The sequence below is a fragment of the Hemibagrus wyckioides genome, linkage group LG07, assembly GCF_019097595.1.
Source record: "Hemibagrus wyckioides isolate EC202008001 linkage group LG07, SWU_Hwy_1.0, whole genome shotgun sequence".
NCBI lineage: Eukaryota > Metazoa > Chordata > Actinopteri > Siluriformes > Bagridae > Hemibagrus > Hemibagrus wyckioides.
In genome coordinates, this window is record NC_080716.1 from 11,924,509 (window position 1) to 11,942,204 (window position 17,696).

The 17,696-nt window shown below is 37.1% G+C and overlaps 2 protein-coding genes across 35 annotated transcripts in view; one reads left to right on the forward strand and one right to left on the reverse strand.

Annotated features, from left to right (window-relative positions):
* Window positions 1-10,003, forward strand: part of ank2b (ankyrin 2b, neuronal) — a 140,045-nt gene extending 130,042 nt beyond the window's left edge. For 21 of the 25 annotated variants that reach the window (XM_058394499.1, XM_058394498.1, XM_058394496.1 and 18 more), the window contains 5 exons: window positions 3,535-3,618; window positions 4,544-4,708; window positions 4,796-4,984; window positions 6,212-6,303; window positions 7,256-10,003. In XM_058394499.1, coding sequence (XP_058250482.1) covers window positions 3,535-3,618; window positions 4,544-4,708; window positions 4,796-4,984; window positions 6,212-6,303; window positions 7,256-7,505 — 780 coding nt within the window. In that variant the 3' untranslated portion in view covers window positions 7,506-10,003. Of the gene's footprint in view, window positions 1-237; window positions 1,408-3,044; window positions 3,135-3,534; window positions 3,619-4,543; window positions 4,709-4,795; window positions 4,985-6,211; window positions 6,304-7,255 lie in introns of all 25 variants that reach the window. The other 4 variants (XM_058394487.1, XM_058394513.1, XM_058394488.1 and 1 more) reach the window with 4 other exon arrangements.
* camk2d1 (calcium/calmodulin-dependent protein kinase (CaM kinase) II delta 1) overlaps window positions 10,000-17,696 on the reverse strand; it is an 80,600-nt gene continuing 72,903 nt past the window's right edge. For 9 of the 10 annotated variants that reach the window (XM_058394517.1, XM_058394524.1, XM_058394525.1 and 6 more), the window contains 4 exons: window positions 14,502-14,577; window positions 14,317-14,411; window positions 13,244-13,475; window positions 10,000-12,161 (listed from right to left, as the gene is read on the reverse strand). In XM_058394517.1, the coding sequence (XP_058250500.1) occupies window positions 12,158-12,161; window positions 13,244-13,475; window positions 14,317-14,411; window positions 14,502-14,577 (407 nt within the window). In that variant the 3' untranslated portion in view covers window positions 10,000-12,157. Of the gene's footprint in view, window positions 12,162-13,239; window positions 13,476-14,316; window positions 14,412-14,501; window positions 14,578-17,696 lie in introns of those variants that run through there. The other variant, XM_058394523.1, reaches the window with a different exon arrangement.

The window sequence follows — 17,696 nt, forward strand, 5'->3', positions numbered from 1 at the left end:
TAAAAGTAGTGTAATGAATTCTGTGTATGCCATCTAACATGTCCTGAGACCTTTCAGATGGGTTTATATCTAAGACCTGCATGGTTAATTGTGAAAATATTCTAACTTGTAAAATAGGTCTTGTGTGATTTGGTGTTTCGTACAATAGTGCAGTTATCATGAGAGTGCATATGTCTGCATGAATTTGATACAAATAGTGTAGAACGTGTCTGATTTCTTGCCTATCCTCCCTTTCAGGCTCTGCAGGATAAAGGTTCAGAAAAGTATATTCAGTTGAAAAATCAGAATAGAGAAATAAAAAATAAAAATATCAGTGTCAGTGAGGACGACTCCTCACAAGTCCAAAACCAAAGCACCAGTGTCACCATTTTAGAACAAAAAGCAATAGAGTCTTTTGTGACCGGTGAAGGTAGCATACAAACAGGTGTAAATGACCCAAAGTCACTACATTATACATCTGAGCAAAGAACAGCTGTTAGTACTGATCCGGATAACGTATGTCCTGCGATATCCCTCGAGCAGTCACTTGAGCAGCCAAAGGAAACATCTGGATTATGTGAAATACATACAACTCCTTTCCAGTTCAATCACCAACAATCTCACAGGACAGTAATTCCTAATTTGTCCATTTCAAGTTCTCCCTCCTCTGATTACAGAGATGTAACGCCACATTCTGTGAGAATACCATTTGTAGGCAGTAGAGTGCTACCCACTGATCTGGGTCCTGTAACACCCATGTTTAGTGAATTATGCTCTAATCAAAAGCTGTCTACTAATTCACAATTATCCATTGAAAACCAGCATTCTGAGACTTTTCATCATGTAGTTTCTGAAGTTGAGAAACCAGTATCTGCACTTAATACTGATGACTCTGATTTAGTAGCTGGTGGAATATGTCCTGTGGAAATTGCTCTGGCTCCTACATCATTTGAGCTATCTCAGTCTACAGGTGTAAAACTGATGGATGTTGATCTGAAAAAAGTCAAGCCAAGACCTGTCCAGTCAGATAGTGTAGAGTCAGATATTGAGTTCTTTGATTGTCAGCAAACATTTTCAGATGTATCTGAACCAGAATTAAGATCAGAAGACATTTTTGATGCTGAGACTTATTACCATGTTGAAGAATCCTCATCTTTAACAAACACTCCAGCCTATGATTATTTATCAGTCACGCCCAAAATAACAGAAAGGTCAGAAGCAGACAGTCAAGATAGCCCACGCCCTGTATCCTGGGGAAGTGAAGAAATTGATTTGCCCATCATTCTTGAACCAGAGGATGAATGTTTAGATGAGAATGATGAAGAGATAATATATCCTTATGGATATGCAGATGAGCACTCTTATGCTGAAGAGCTACCACCGAGGCAGGGAGGCCAATATGATGAAGATGATGATTCTCTAGGAAGGGTAAGCTTTTGAGCATGAGTGAAACTAGAGCTTAAATAGTTTGCTTGCCAGGTTGAGAGTAGCTGTCCCATGTTTTTTTAATATACTGACTTAACACATAACTTGATGTTTTTTCTTAATATAATTATTACTACGCATGCACAAGTTTGACATCTGTGTGGTGCATCATTGATGGATGACACATAATTATACAGTACAGATAACAGGCCCATGAAAAGCCACGAGAGCCATCATTTTATTAAAGTATTATATTACCCAGAGTATTTGCTTTTGTAACAGGATGTCAGGGAGGAGATGGGGATGAAGAGGTTGACTGATTTCCACGTCACAGCCAGTTAGATAAATGCCACACCTCATGACAAATCAAAACACATTCAACTGTGAATTAGCAAAGCAGCTAAATCAGAGGCCACATTTTTAAACAAAGCTTGTTTTCAACTCTACAGGATGTCCTTACTGTGACTTTGTCATATTCTGTATCATAGACTTCCTACTACACTGCATTGGATTGATTGGCTGTGGCTCATTTGCTACCAGCCCACAGCAGTTTAAATGCTTTCCTAAGAGAATGTTTCCTAAGAGAATTAGGCTTTTCTTGGGGGAGAGTGATTAGACAACCTTTTTGGATAATTCTCTTTATCTCTTTCTCTCACACACACACACACAACCATAACCTACACAACTTCAACAACACAAATAATCTTGTCTTGTCCCACCCAGTTTGTTTACAGCAGGACAATATGTTCTAGAGATCATTTGATTGGGTGCATCATAGATGATTTTTCACCACTTTCACAGAAATCATTACCCATAAAATCCATAAAAAGAGTATATATCAAACACATTTCTTAATACAAAGGTACTTATGCTGTCTAATTTGCATCTATCATAACAAGTGTCTTGTACAAAACAGCTCTAAAACACCAATTTTAATTTTAATGGGGACTTGGGAATGACTTTCTCACTAAGCTCACCTTAACTTGATTACTGAGTTTTTTATTATCTGTTGCCTGTTTTCTGCTTAACAGCAAAAATTACAATGTTTTCATGTAATGTATATTAACCCTTAAACAATCCCTTTCCTTGTCTAAAAAAATGATGAATAGATAAGTTACTAAAATGGGCCTCATTTATCAGTTTATCGTAAGTTTTATGAACGTAATTTATTTTCTGTATTTTTCTTTAAATCAAAAAAATTCTACTGGATTTGTAACTTTTATTTATTTATTTACTTATTCATTCATTCATCCATTCATTCATTCATTCATTCATGATATGATATGATTTGAAGGCCATTAATCGAGGTTTACAATTGTTAGTCTTCTTATGTTTAAATTCACACACTAAAGGGGCACAAATATGATATTTTTTCTAATTCTGTGATTTTTTTTAATAAATCTTCTTGTGTAGATGTAAATTAATTCTTGTTATTCGTACAAATGATTTAAAAATAAATGTATCTGTATCCAGCTTGATAAATGAGGCTCAGTGAGTACAGGCAGCTAACATGAAATGTTAAACATGGATAAACAGAAGCTGTGTAGTGCATTGGCCTGGCATGGTGTGACATCCAAGCATTTTAGAATATGTATATAATTTGTTTTTCCTCATACCAATTACACGTGTCGGGTTCTCAGGAAATAGCAGCGGAGCTAGGCTTGCTGTCTGATAGTTCAGAGGAAGAGGTGTTGACCACCCGAGTGGTACGACGCAGAGTTATAATCCAGGTATTTGTTTAGGTGTGCGAAATGTAGTATAATGTTATTACTAACAAGTGAAAATAAGCTTTTGTAACTGTGGATGGACTGATTTTGCATTAAACTCTGACTTGTTTAAAGATAACCAGAGTCACACCCATCATACTTGGCCATAGATGCAAGACTTTGTTTTTGGTGTGTTTTCCACACAGTACGTTACAATTTGTTACAGGATATAACTGCATCTGGTGTTCTTGCATAGATCATTTGGATGTATACCAAGTTTAATACCTTACGATATTTTCAGCATCTTCATATTTCATAGTAATTCGCTGTGTGAATTTTAATATATCGGGCAATCTGGGCTTTACAAACATATATAAAATTTCTATTTAGTATCATTTATATTTGGTGTTTTCTTATTATCTAGGGAGATGAATTGCCGGAAATTTCCCCCTACACAGTGACTGAGGAGCAATACACAGATGAGCATGGAAACATAGTCACCAAAAAGGTAAATCTTAATCAAAATTTTAATGTGGAGTAAATATACTCCAGTGCCGTTATTCTGGTGAATCTACAACATACCTGTGCATAAAGTCAGAAATTACACTGATCAGGCATAACATTATGACCACCTGCTTAATATTGTGTTGGTCCCCCCTTTTGCTGCCATAACAACCCTGACCCGTCGAGGCATGGACTCCACTAGATCGCTGAAGGTGTGCTGTGGTATCTGGCACAAAGATGTTAGTAGTAGATCCTTTAAGTTCTGTGAGATGCAAGGTGGGGCCTCCACGGGCAATACTTACAAGACTTAAAGGATTCTTACAGGACTTAATTGACACTTTTGATAGATACTGACCACTGCAAACCAAGAACACCCTGCTGCAGTTTTGGAGATGCTCTGATCCAGTCATCTAGCTGTCACTTTTTGGCCCTTGTCAATTCCTTACGCTTGCCCATTTATTCACTTCACCTGTCAGTGCTCATAGTGTAATGCCTGATAGGTGTATATTAAAGTGCATCATATAACACTATACAAATATACACCATTTATCTTCATATAAAATAATATACACACCAACCTTAATTCAAGTTTTCTTTTGTACTGACCTGTAAGACTTCCTACTATATTTTTTTAGTCTTATTTGAAAGTCTTATCAAGTCATTTCTGGTGTTGAGGAGAGCATTTTTTATTTATTCACTTCAGTGGACTTCAGGTGTTTAGTGATGTTGCAGTTTGTTTTATTTCCATATGTAATACTCTTTATTCAGGTGATGGTTCGCTGTAATAATGTTAGAGTTGCACAGATTAAATATACTGTAATGCAAAGGGTACCATTCCATAGTGAACACAAATCTCTTCTTTTTCCTGTTGCCATTTTGTGCCTTTGTCTGATCCTGATGCTGTTATGTCTTCCGTTATGTTCACGCAGATCACAAGGAAAATTATCCGCAAGTATGTGTCTGCTGACGGAGTAGAGCGAGAGGAAGTGATAGAGGAGGGAGCTCAGCAAGAAGCTATCACTGTAGATGATGCTGATGGTTTTTCCAAAGTGTTGAAAAGGACAGTAGTGAGGAGTGCAGGAGACCAGACCGAGGTACGTGTGCATTATCAGAGCAGACTTTCAGCTTCTGATAAACTTTGATAAAGTCTGCAATTTGAACTGAAATATGTTGAACATCAGGTGACGTTTTCTGAAACGGCACCTGTTGGCAAGGCAACAGCCTCCGGGTTTGAAGGAGAGAATGCCGAAGGTCGTAAAGTAAGTAAGGTCATCAAAACCATGATGGTGCAGGGTGAGAGGATGGAAAAGCAGATTGGTGACCCCTCGTTGTCAGCAGACCTCCCTTCGGCAAAAGAAGACTTTGAAAAGGTGAAATTAACTGATTTGTGTGGCATTTATTCAGATGCAGTCTATAAAATGACACGGCTTTGCACCGTGTGAAATAATTCAATGATTCAAAGCTTTTTCTTTCTTTCTTTATTTATAAAAGCACACTTTAAAACAACCAAAAGGTTGACCAAAGTGCTGTACATAAAAAGTAAATAAATAAAACAAGTAATCAAAATATAGACAACATACAAAAACAATGCAAATAAAAATTAAACGATCATAAGTTTTTTCAAATAAATAAGATTTGAGCATAGATTTAAAAACAAATGGAGAAGGTTAGCTACTGTTCTGATAGCTACATGGAGATTGTTCTAAAGAGTTGGCCCGGCAACAGCAAAAGCTCGATCACCACAGTGTTTTAGTCTGGACCTAGGGATGGATAGCATTTTTAAATGCTCTGACCTAAGCGATCTCACTGGTTTGTGTAAAAGCAACAACTCTGTGAGATAAAACGGTGCAGGATTATTGAGTGATAAGACCAACATTTAGATTTTAAATATGTTTTAAAATATATTTTAAACAAATGCCAGTAATGTAATTCATGATTTCAGTCATCAGTATTTTAGTATTGTATTATTATCCTGCCTAAACCTAAATCTAAAAATACAAAATATAAACAATTCTCACATGTACACTCTAATAAAATGTTCTTCACCTCGTTCTTCTGAAGCACAGGTTCCAACTCATGGTCATGGAGAAGCCTGTTTTAGACAGTTTAGCTTCATCAGAGTGGCTTTATCATAAAACACTATAATATACAGTGCAGGGATTTCTCTGCTGTTTGGCAACCCTTAAAGATTCTATGTTGAGGGTTCCAGGAGGAAACCATACTTAAAAATCCTTTGAGGAACCTTCTAGCACACACACACACACAAACACACACTTTTTATTTATTCATTCATTTATTTAAAAGGTTACTGCTTTAGTCATTTTATATTGTTATATACAGTCTGGTCTAGAGACCAACACTGAAAGTCCTTCTTCTTTTCTAATTGAATACAAGATTCATTACAAATTATATTGTCAGCAACTTGAGTGAAAAGTAGAGTTGAAATATTTATATGAATTTTAAATTTTTTGGTATTTATTGCTTTAATGACAGTGTGTTCTCGACCTGGCACGGAAGCAGTGGACTTTTGGACTCCCTTTTTTTGACTCTCCAAACCTCTGAACTGTTTTCTTTCACACTTTTCCTATAATGTCCAGGCTTTGAGTTATGCAGGAGGCTTTGACAAAGTTCTCTTGCCTCATTTAGTGGAGAAAGAGATCATGAAGGAGGATGGATCTATAATCAGAAGGTTGGGATGGAGTGAATTTTGAGCTTAACATAACATCCTGAATGAATTTAAACTTGCAGAGGTGTGCCGTGAGAGCAGACTGCAGCTTCTAACTCATCCTTAATACCTGCTAAGCATGCTTGCTTATGAGGTGTCAGTAAAGTACTCTGTAAAAGCTTTACTCAGGAAGCATCATTAGTTTTAGCTTTACTAAGAATAAACAGTAAATGCAGAGTCAGGATTCAGACCAGAAATAAAAATGAAAGCATTGATAATACAACCGATCAGGCATAACATTATGAGCACTAAGTGAATAACACTGATTATCTCCTCATCATGGTACCTGTCAGTGGGTGGGATATATTAGGCAACAAGTGTACATTTTGTGTGCAGGTGTAGATGGGCAAGTGTAAGGATTTGAGCGAGTTTGACAAGGGCCAAATTGATGGCTAGTCGACTGGATCAGAGCATCTCCAAAACTGCAGCTCTTGTGGGGTGTTCCCGGTCTGCAGTGGTCAGTATCTATCAAAAGTGTCCTTTAAGTCCTGTAAGGTGCCAGATACCACAGCACACCTTCAGGGATCTAGTGGAGTCCATACCTCGACGGGTCAAGGCTGTTTTGGCAGCAAAAGGGGGACCAACACAATATAAGAGAGGTGGACATTATGTTATGGCTGATCGGTGTATAAACGAATATGTTTTTTAGCCTATTAACATCAGCATGGACACATCAACCTAATATTGCTTGCCTTTGAGGAAACTTACAAATGTGTCCCTAACAATATGCCTTATTAATTTTAATATTTTATATATTATTTAGAATGAATATGAATACAAATGTAGTATGTTTTGTATATTGTATAGTATTTGTTTTTGTATATACAGGAAAAGGTCAAAATGGAGAGAGAAGAAATGGTTGAATACAATCATGTAAGTATATTGACTGTGGTTCTTTGTGGTTCTCTATCTGCAGGACCCAGATGCGTAAGACACGCACTCAGAAGAAGACCGTGGTGAGGGACGGCCAAAGCAAACACATCCACCTGGAGCAACTGGAGGACACTCCGGAGTCCCTACAACCTGACGACCTGCAGCAGCATCTACACCAACTGCTCCAACGCTACTGCACACCAGAAGTGGAAGAGGAAGAGGAGGAGAAGGTTGATGAAGAGGAGGCAGAGGAGGTGAAGGAGGGAGAGGAAAAGCAGGACACAAATGACTGATTTTCTATTACCTTTCCATTTATTTGCGCTGTGGCAAGCCTCCCAAAATCCTTGGCAGAATAGATCAGATTGTGACCCATATCCTCTTTTGTCACTTCATCTCTCAATATCACCATGCAAGCGACTTCCCCTGTTCTGGACCCTTCTTTTTGTGTGTGTGTGTGTGTGTGTTTATTTATATGTAAATTTTTTTTCCTCTGTTGCAAAACAGAAAAGATTTGTGTGTGAGAATGTTTTTTCTTCATGTGATTTTTTCCTATTTTTTCTTACTTTGTGACCAAAGATACCTTTTACCTTATTTTAAATTAACATAATCTTAAATATGGGGAGGGGGGAAGCAACTAAACATCATCTTGGACATTACTCACCTTCACAAACCCCTTTTTCTTTAAGAGCTGAAATAAGGAGATGTGTAAATAGATTGGAAACGGAAAAAAATATCCCAACATGCACTGCACTGTCTAACGTACTGCGGTTAAACGTGTTACGGTTCATTAGCTCAAATTCTGTCCACAGGCTTTGGATAACATGACTTTTAAATGTCTGTTACTGGGGCAGCTTCACATCTGGACAGTATTGAGATAAAAAGAAAAAAAGAAAAAAAAAAAAAAAGAGAGAACACATGGAACGAACTGTGTTCCATGTAGTTCATCACGATACCCAGAATGAGCTTGAGCAATTTATATGTAGTTTAAATGTAAATTCACGTTAAAAAATAGAAAATGAAAAAAAAAAAAAAAAAAAAAGCCAGCTTTTAATGTGCTTTCTGGGACTCATATTGAATGAAAGCTTAGCACATTGTTCCTAACTCATGCTTGTTTTCTGTTGGTTCTTCACATAATGTTATAAAGAGCGACAACAGCTTTGCACAGTGGATTCAGTCTGCCCTATTTACTCTGTGTGTGTGTGTGTGTGTGTGTGCGCGCGTGTGTTTCTTCACCATGTTAATCTCCAGTCACAACACGGCTACTCCTCGTCTGCACGTAAGCAAGTAGCAATCATTAAAGGCAACTTTATCAGACAATTCTGTTGCTCCCTCCAATTTTTCGACATGTTCTCTAACACACATTTTATTGTTTTCCATTTACGTTTACCAAGTAGTGCAAAATGAAGGAAGTCAGCTAAAAATGCTTTAGTATTTCACTGTGATGCTAGATCGATTCTCCTGTAAGAAATATGAACTCAGAAGAGCGCTATAAATATTAAGACAAAAAACATCTAGAACAAAGAGCAAATTCAAATGATGTGCTGTACATGAAATTTATCACTGTTAATACTACGGATTTTAGGAACGGAAAACCTAAACCCAAACTGAAATATTTCCCTTAAATTATTTGCATGTTTCACATTATTTAAAGATTTTTTTGTTTCTTAAGTAAGTGCCTCCCCTAAGCTTCCACACTTCATATAAAGACTAACTGTAACTGTAACAACAAAACAACATTATGAGCAAGCAATGCAGCGACACTTATCTGCTATTAGATTAACTCTTTAGATTAAAACAAACCCTAAATAATGCCACCTCCTCTCTTGGTTGTAGATGTGCTACTGCTGTGTGACACGACCCTTCAAGCTTTTGGCTAAATCTGATCGATTCGGTCTGAATACTTTTGGTATTAAAATCACACACAGGGAAATCCCTAAGGAAACAGTCTGACACACAAAAAAGAGACACTGAAATGTGATGAAAAATTAAGGGGCAAATTTTTAACTTTTCATGTTTCAAGTTTCTCTTGCCTCACATATCAGGATCAACTCTTCTTGCTGCAAATGTTTTAATATCACTGATAAGTAAACAGCTAAAAAGTGAGACTGTAAACTACAATCTCTCGCTTTTGGGTTGTGAGTCTTTATCCTTTAATATACCCGTTTCTACCTATAAACAACGGTTGTAGTGAATGCAGTGGTAGCAGTTTTATTATCTTCCAGTGTTTGGTGAATCTGTCAGATTTCGATGGTTTATTTACAGTGACCATGACAACACGTGTTGGCTCCGACGGCCAGAAAGGTACAACCTCCGTCTCAACCCGAGAAGGCATGAGTAACAACTAATCCCAAGTTTGTTTGTTTTTTTGTTGACTCCGACTTCTTCGCTCCCACATTTTGTTCAATGCCCATAGAGAATGTGTACAAGTGTGTATGTGAAACTTTCAGTGGTCTTTATGAGTAGCAAGTTAATCTTTTTTATAATGGACATTTAGCATGTGTACTATGAAGCCATTCTTGAAATTTTATTTCAAGCTTCAAATGAAACTCCTTTGTGTGTAATTCATCGGGGAGGTCTGGGGGAGGCGTGTAGCCCGACTCGGAGTTAAGCTGATTAATAATTTACGCAGCGCAGGACATTTACTGTTTGAAAACAACGGCTGTTTCATGAATAAGCATCTTGTTTCTAGGCTGATGAAAACATCTATAAAGGCATGTGTTCATGACTAATACACAAAAACAGCAGCTGCAGTGTATAAATGATGGATAATAAATGATATCATGTAGATCAACGTACTGGTGCCTGGGGCTTTTTATTTTTTATTTTTTAACATGGGACACTTCTTGTAAAAATGATTACAAAAAAAAAAAGAAAGAAAGAAAATCCCTTACTTTTGTTAGATATTTTTATGAACAGAAACCACAAAATTAAAACTCCATTAAACATAAAATAAAAAAAACAATTAGATAAATATTTTATTCATGCACTGATAGATTTTCCGCAGTCATATGTTGCTTTATGCATCCCATATGTACAAATTATTTCATTTATTAATTGACGAAAAAAACAAACAAACAAAACAAAAAAAAAAACAAGGATGTTTTCACAGTTTATTTATTTGCTTTATTGTGTCATTTGTAAATGTTCGAGTATTTATATTTCTGCTTAGTGTACAGGTTTTGTGTGATTAGGGATTTTCTTCTAGTAACAGCAATTAAAGATCAACTGGACTAGAATAAAAAAAAAGTAACAAAAAAAAAATTATAATAAAAAATAATAATAATAATAATAATAATAGAGCAAATAAAACAGAAGAAGATAACTGATTTTTTTCTTACATCTCCAACCGCTGATATTATTGGCATTGTTTCAGACGCTGAATGTAAATTTAACTATTAATAATCGGTCTCAAATTCAGGTCTTTAAAATCAAAAGTAAACAAACTCGAGCGGTATTTAAATCAAATACTTTTCAAATGATATCAACGGCACTGCGAATAAATCTGTATATTCATAATAAATCTTATATTAAATCTGTGAAATGTTTCTATTTTGCATTTTTTTTTTTTTTTTGCATTGATAACAGTAATAGATTTAGCAAATATAAATAGTTTTGAAACCACTTCACTGCACTAACTACTGATCTCTCAATTCAGGTTAAATGGACAGTCTGGAATATAAAGCATTTATTAAACCGTTTATTCTACTTCACCCTTGAGCAGGGAACCATCACAAGAGCAAATACACGACACTGAAGAAAAGAAAAAAAAGAAAAGTAGAAAAAAAAAAGAAGTACATAAAAGTTGATAAAAGATGTTTCATGCATTACATGATAACAGCTAATGCTAATTAATTAAGGAACAAGTGAAAATACAGGAAAAAAAAAAAAACACATTATCATTTTTTTTTTCTTCAAGAATACCCCCCCCCCATCAAGTGATAGTAAACAATATAAAAATGAAAACAGAAGCATAAAACTCTCACAATAAGTGAATGAAATAAAACAGTTCGATTTACCCGATGGTGTTGATTTGTAAAGTATATTCTTTTCATGAAAAATAGTTTCTACTGTGTTCACGTGATGAGGTGGAAAACATCAGCATAAAATAGCGAGCTATAGGCTAATGTGCTTCCTTCGTCAGTTTTACACATTACTGATGCTAAACCCATGAGGCCCGTAGCAACCTACAACAGAAAAAAAAAACAAAAGCTCGCAGAACTAAGCTCACGGTCAACTGTCGATTCTCTAAAAGATAAAGCAGGAACAGCACTTCACACAACTTCACGAAAACTTCACCAAAAAAACCCCAAAAGCGAGCTCATTTGTCAGATTTAGATTTTTTTTTTTTAAAATAGCAAAGCATTGAAACAAGACTGAAGTGGCTGTGATTTGCTGCTAAACCTATCGTCAAGATCAGTGACGGATATCGAGCCTAGATTACTAATCGCTCCAATATGATCGGGTCACGTGACGCGCTCGGACCCGCCTGTGTACTCTTTGACTTATTTGTACGACGGTGTACAGCCATCCAACATTTCATATCCTCATGAACCCACACACCCAAAGATATATCAGCAAGTGTGACTCCCTACTTTCACACCATAGAAAATGGAAACGTTACATTTAAAAAACAAAAATAAGAAGAAAAAAAAGTGTATACATAAGATTTCAACATCGATGTTTTATGACGAGAGTGTGTGAGCTGTACATGCACACACATACACACGCACACACACTCGCGCAAACACACACACACACACGTCCTAATACAAAATGATATTACTCCCCCACCTGTGTGTAGGCTAAAGTCCAGCAGTGACGATATGTAAACAAGACTGACAGGGTAGAGTAATTGTAAAGGTGGGGTTTGAATAAAGCAGACACTCAGCGGCCATCCAACATCAAGTCCCTTAGACTGAGCTGTGCTGCTGCTGCTGACGCCTCGTTAACTGTCAGAGAAATACACAACACCGTCATACTGAGAGGAAAACATACATGCTGTTTATGTTTGACCTACACACGCACACACACACACACACACACACACACACACACACACACACACACACAAACGTGTATACACACACACCTACGCATGCACATACACACACAAATCTACACTCACATACCTACTCACACACACACAAATGTATGCTTACACACGTAAATGAATACACACATACCTACACATATACACACACACACAAATATATACTCACACAAACACACACAAATGTATACTCACATCTGCAAATACACAAATCTACACACACAAACAAATGTATACACACATATCTACACATGTACACACACACAAACAAATGTATACACACATATCTACACATGTACACACACACAAACAAATGTATACACACATATCTACACATGTACACACACACAAACAAATGTATACAAACAAACCTACACATGTGCACACAAATGCATAAACATATACCTATACAACACACAGAAACACGCATACACAACCATACACATGTACACTCACACACAAACATGTATACACACACACAAACGTGTATACACACACACAAACGTGTATACACACACACAAACGTGTATACACACACACCTACGCATGCACATACACACACAAATCTATACTCACATACCTACTCACACACAAACAAACACACAGTTGTATACTCACACACACACAAATGTATGCTTACACACGTAAATGAATACACACATGCCTACAAATGTACACACACAAATATATACTCACACAAACACACACAAATGTATACTCACATATCTGCAAATACACAAATCTACACACACAAACAAATGTATACACACATCTGCACACATACAAATGTATACACACATATCTACACATGTACACACACACAAACAAATGTACACTCAGCCACACACACACAAATGTATACAAACAAACCTACACATGTGCACACACAAATGTATAAACATATACCTATACAACACACAGAAACACGCATACACAACCATACACATGTACACTCACACACACACACACACACACACTCACTTGGTGGGCACGGTTGGTGAGCCTGAGCGGTGGAAGTGAATGTTCTGCCACTTGCTGTCACGGCGATGCCACACCCGAGTCTCCTCTGACTGCATGGTGCGAGGCATGTTGTTAGCATCGATGTACTGCGTGAGTCTGATGTAAGCTATACACGCAGCGTCTTCTCCCAGCAGGTGCACATGAGGATTCAGCAGGATAGTGTGGACGGTGCGCCTGTGGCTTTTAGAGAGAGCTGTTAAAAAGAACAACAACAAAAACCAGAATGCTGAATTATCATCATCATCATCATCAACATCATAATACACTACAAACATCATACAACATGAAAGGTTTAACAGTTTAGTCCTTCATCATCACAAACAAGATGCAATCAGTAAAACAGACAGAAAAATCTTTCCATTCTTCAGGAACAGAGCTGGAAATGTATTACTGTGGGCTTTTATTCCATTTGCCTCTTAAAAGGATTTTCAAGTGAATCTCTATTTTCTTTTCTTTTATTTCTTTGGAAACGTTCCTTATATCTGTGCTTTTTCCATTTCCAGTGGCTTTTATTTTAACCTCTTCTCCAGTTCTGCTTAAAGATTATATTTTTCTTGTGAGAGTTGTTTTACTGATAAAATCTCTAAACATATAAAATGTGAAAGTAAACATCAGAGTCTATGACAACACCAAAAATCTGGGATTTATTTATTTATTTATTTATTAATAAATAAATAAATAAATAAATACATACATACATACATACATACATACATACATACATACTGCAAATACACCGATCAGCCATAATATTATAAGCAGTGAGAGGTCAAGTGAATAAGACTGATGATCTCCTCATCATTTTTCACTCAAGTTATCGATAGTTATCGTTATAAGATAGATTCCTTTGCAATAAAAAAAAGAAAAAAAGAAGGAAAAAAAACTCTGAGCAAAACCTGCTAACTTAAAATAAAATAAAAATAAATAAATAAATAAATAAAAATAATAATAATAAAAAAAACATGGCAATAGGTGACCTTTTTGCATTCAACTGTGCTTTGCTTTGGCTCTTAAATTATTCAGCGATAGCTTACAGTTCTCAAAGTAGAACCTGTGGAAGTCTGTTCCCTCCACCAGGTTCCCCAAAGCCTCGGGTTCAAAAGAAGTCAGTCCAGGATCACAGATCTTGCTGTGAAACATAAAGAAAACATAGAAATTGCTTTACTGCATGAAAGGATGGCTGTGAGAGCAGGGATCTGATCTGAGAAAATGCACTCACGTATAAGCTTCAAAATCTCCATTGTTGATGGCCTCGATCAGCTGCTCCGTCACTTTTATTATCTCCTGCTTCCGTGCTGAAGGGAAAAGAAGTGTAAAAAAAAAATTAATAATATATAATAAAATAATATAATAAAAATTAAATGTTGTTGGATTATGTAATTTCATACACAGTAGAGTGACTGGTGACTTCTTTACAGTTCTTCTATTTTGCACATTTTTCACTATTCTATCCATATTATGTATTTTGTGTATGTGTCCTGTACTGTTTTGTGTTGTTCTTGTATTGTCTGTTTGCAGCAGGTTGCACACGTTGCATTTTATGTAGCTAGGACAACTACTTTCTATCCTCTGTGCTTTTGTGTTTTGTAGCTATATGTTGTTATGTTGTTATATGTAGCACCAGGGTCCTGGAGAAACATCGTCTCATTTCACTGTGTACTGCGTCTGTTACATTATATTGCCAAAAGTTTTGGGACACCCCTCCAAATCATTGAATTCAGGTGTAGTTTTTCAGGGGTTGATCTTGGCCCCTTAGTTCCAGTGAAAGGAACTCTTAATGCTTCAGCATACCAAGACATTTTGGACAATTTCATGCTCCCAACTTTGTGGGAACAATTCCAGCATGACTGTACACCAGTGCACAAAGCAGAGTTCTGACCTCAACCTGATAGAACACCTCTGGGATGAATTAGAGAGGAGACTGTGAGTCAGACCTTCTCATCTAACATCAGTGCCTGACCTCACAAATGCACTTCTAGAGAGGAATGGTCAAACATTCTCATAAACACACTCCTAAACCTTGTGGAAAGCCTTCCCAGAAGATTTGAAGCTGTTATAGATGCAAGGGGTGGGCCAACTCCATATTACATTCATGTGCATGTAAAGGCAGACGTCTCATAACTTTTGGCAACATAGTGTACATAAAATGACAATATTGTAAAAGCTTCTTGACTCGAAAAAATTAGGAATGTGGATCACAAAAGTGGAATGAAACAAGAAAACATTGGCATTGGCAGATAGCTCTGTGCTATCTTATAAAACAGTGTGCGTGTCTGCTTAACTGTTCATATTGATTCTGTTTGTCAGTAGGTTCTAATGATTATAATGAGAAAGAGACTACTTAATAAGATTTGGAAGCATCTAAAAATGGCTGCTGTACTTCCTGGCCCAGGGAGACCCAAAACACATACATGGGGCATGAGTTAGGCACAGATAACTGACCCAAATTTGCACACATTCAGAAAAACAAAAAACAACACAAAAACAACAGATATCTATTACAGAAAAACTCAAATAGAGAGAGTTTGTAGGAAAATTCCTGGTATCCATTCAGCTATATTCTGTACAGATTATGCTACACAGGGTCGTGTGAATCAAAAGTCTGTCCCAGGAGACAAGGTGGGGGACAACCTGGATGGGGTGCCATCTCATCACAGGGTGCACACACAAACACACACACACTTCCCACACTGTGGACAGTTTAGACATGCTAAACCTACAATGCATGTTACTGGACATGGAGAATAATCAAACTCCCAAGCCTGGAGGTGTGAGAAAAATATGCTAACAACTAAGCCCCCAAATACCTGCTAAACCATGCTATATTAACATTATTGATCACGTAGGCAAATGCCTGATTATGTACACAGATCTGCCATAACATTATGTCCACCTGCCTAATATTGGCTTGGTCCCCCCTTTTGCTGCCAAAACAAGATATGGACTCCAATAGATCCCTGAAGGTCTGCCGTGTTATCTGGCACCAGATCCTTTAATTCCTGTAACTTAGGCCTATCTAGCCATCACAATTTGGCCCTTGTCAAACTCACTCAAATCCTTACACTTGCCCATTTCTCCTGCTTCTAACACATCAACTTGGAGGACAAAATGTTCACTTGCTGCCTGATATATCCCTCCCACTAACAGGTGCCATGATGAGGAGATCATCAGTGTTATTCACTTCACCTCTCACTGCTCATAATGTTATGCCTGATCGGTGTATATTTGTGCACAGAACCACCAACAGAGGACATTTAAACTTAGGCATTTCTAGAAGTTTCCTTAAAACCTCTTCAAATCCTATGCACAAACATCTTAAAATGTGCTTCAACAATAAATAAGCTTAATCCATGTACAGCACACCAGTACAGTCTTGAAAATAAATGACTTCAGACTTTCACAATCAGCACTAATGTCTTCCATGGGCTTTATAGTTAAAAAGAGATTTAAAAATAAAATTCAGATGTATGTGTATAAACACTTAGTCTAAATCTTTGAAATCCAACACACGTATGGTTGCATGTTATTTAAACACTGATTTTTTTTGATTGCTGCGATTTTGACTTCTACCAGCAGAGAGCACTGCTAGAACACATTTGCCTGAGCAACTACACATCTCACGTCACCACATTTGCAGCTCATGTTGTGCTCAAAACCTGTCAACAGAAGAGAAGCTCCTAAACACTGAGACCTAATAAGCAGATGGTGTTAAAAACACAAGTCAAAATTTTATGCTGACTATTTCATGATTATGAATGTTTTGTGGGAAAATTCAGCTTAAATTCTTTAAACTTACAGATGATTATTCATTATCATCACTACTACTAATCTGCTTAGAGCTGTATGAATTCTTGTGCCGGTGAAACACTTACACTGGATGGCGATGTGGCTGTGAAGTGGCTGAGGCTGTTCGAGAGGAGGCTCAAGGTTAAAGCACTGACTATAACTTTCGACAGGGTTGATGATAAGAAACGCCAGAAAGGCAGAGAGGGAGACTACCAAATAAACCACCAGGAGCAGTTTAAGTGTATAGCTACAGCACTCTTCTGCTCCTGGCAATGCGCTTGGAAGACACCAGACGGAGGAAGAGGAGGAAGAGGAGGAATGGGGGGAAGAGTGTCTGCGCTTGTAGATTCTAATAGCATCCAGCAGGTGGGGGACTTGTCAGATGAACAAGGAGGGAGAAGGTGAGGTATGGGGTTGTGGTAGAAAGGTGTATGGGCGAGTGGATGTATTTACATAGAGTTGTACACGGAATAAAGGTGAAGGGATAAAGCAAGTGAAAGTGTATGGAGAAAGAAAAAGAAAAGACAACAGGATTTGAATGAGTTGAAATGTCTCATATGTAGTCATGAACTCAGTGTTGCTTCCAAGGAACCTGCTGAAAACAGTGGAGCTCTGAAGGAACAGTGGA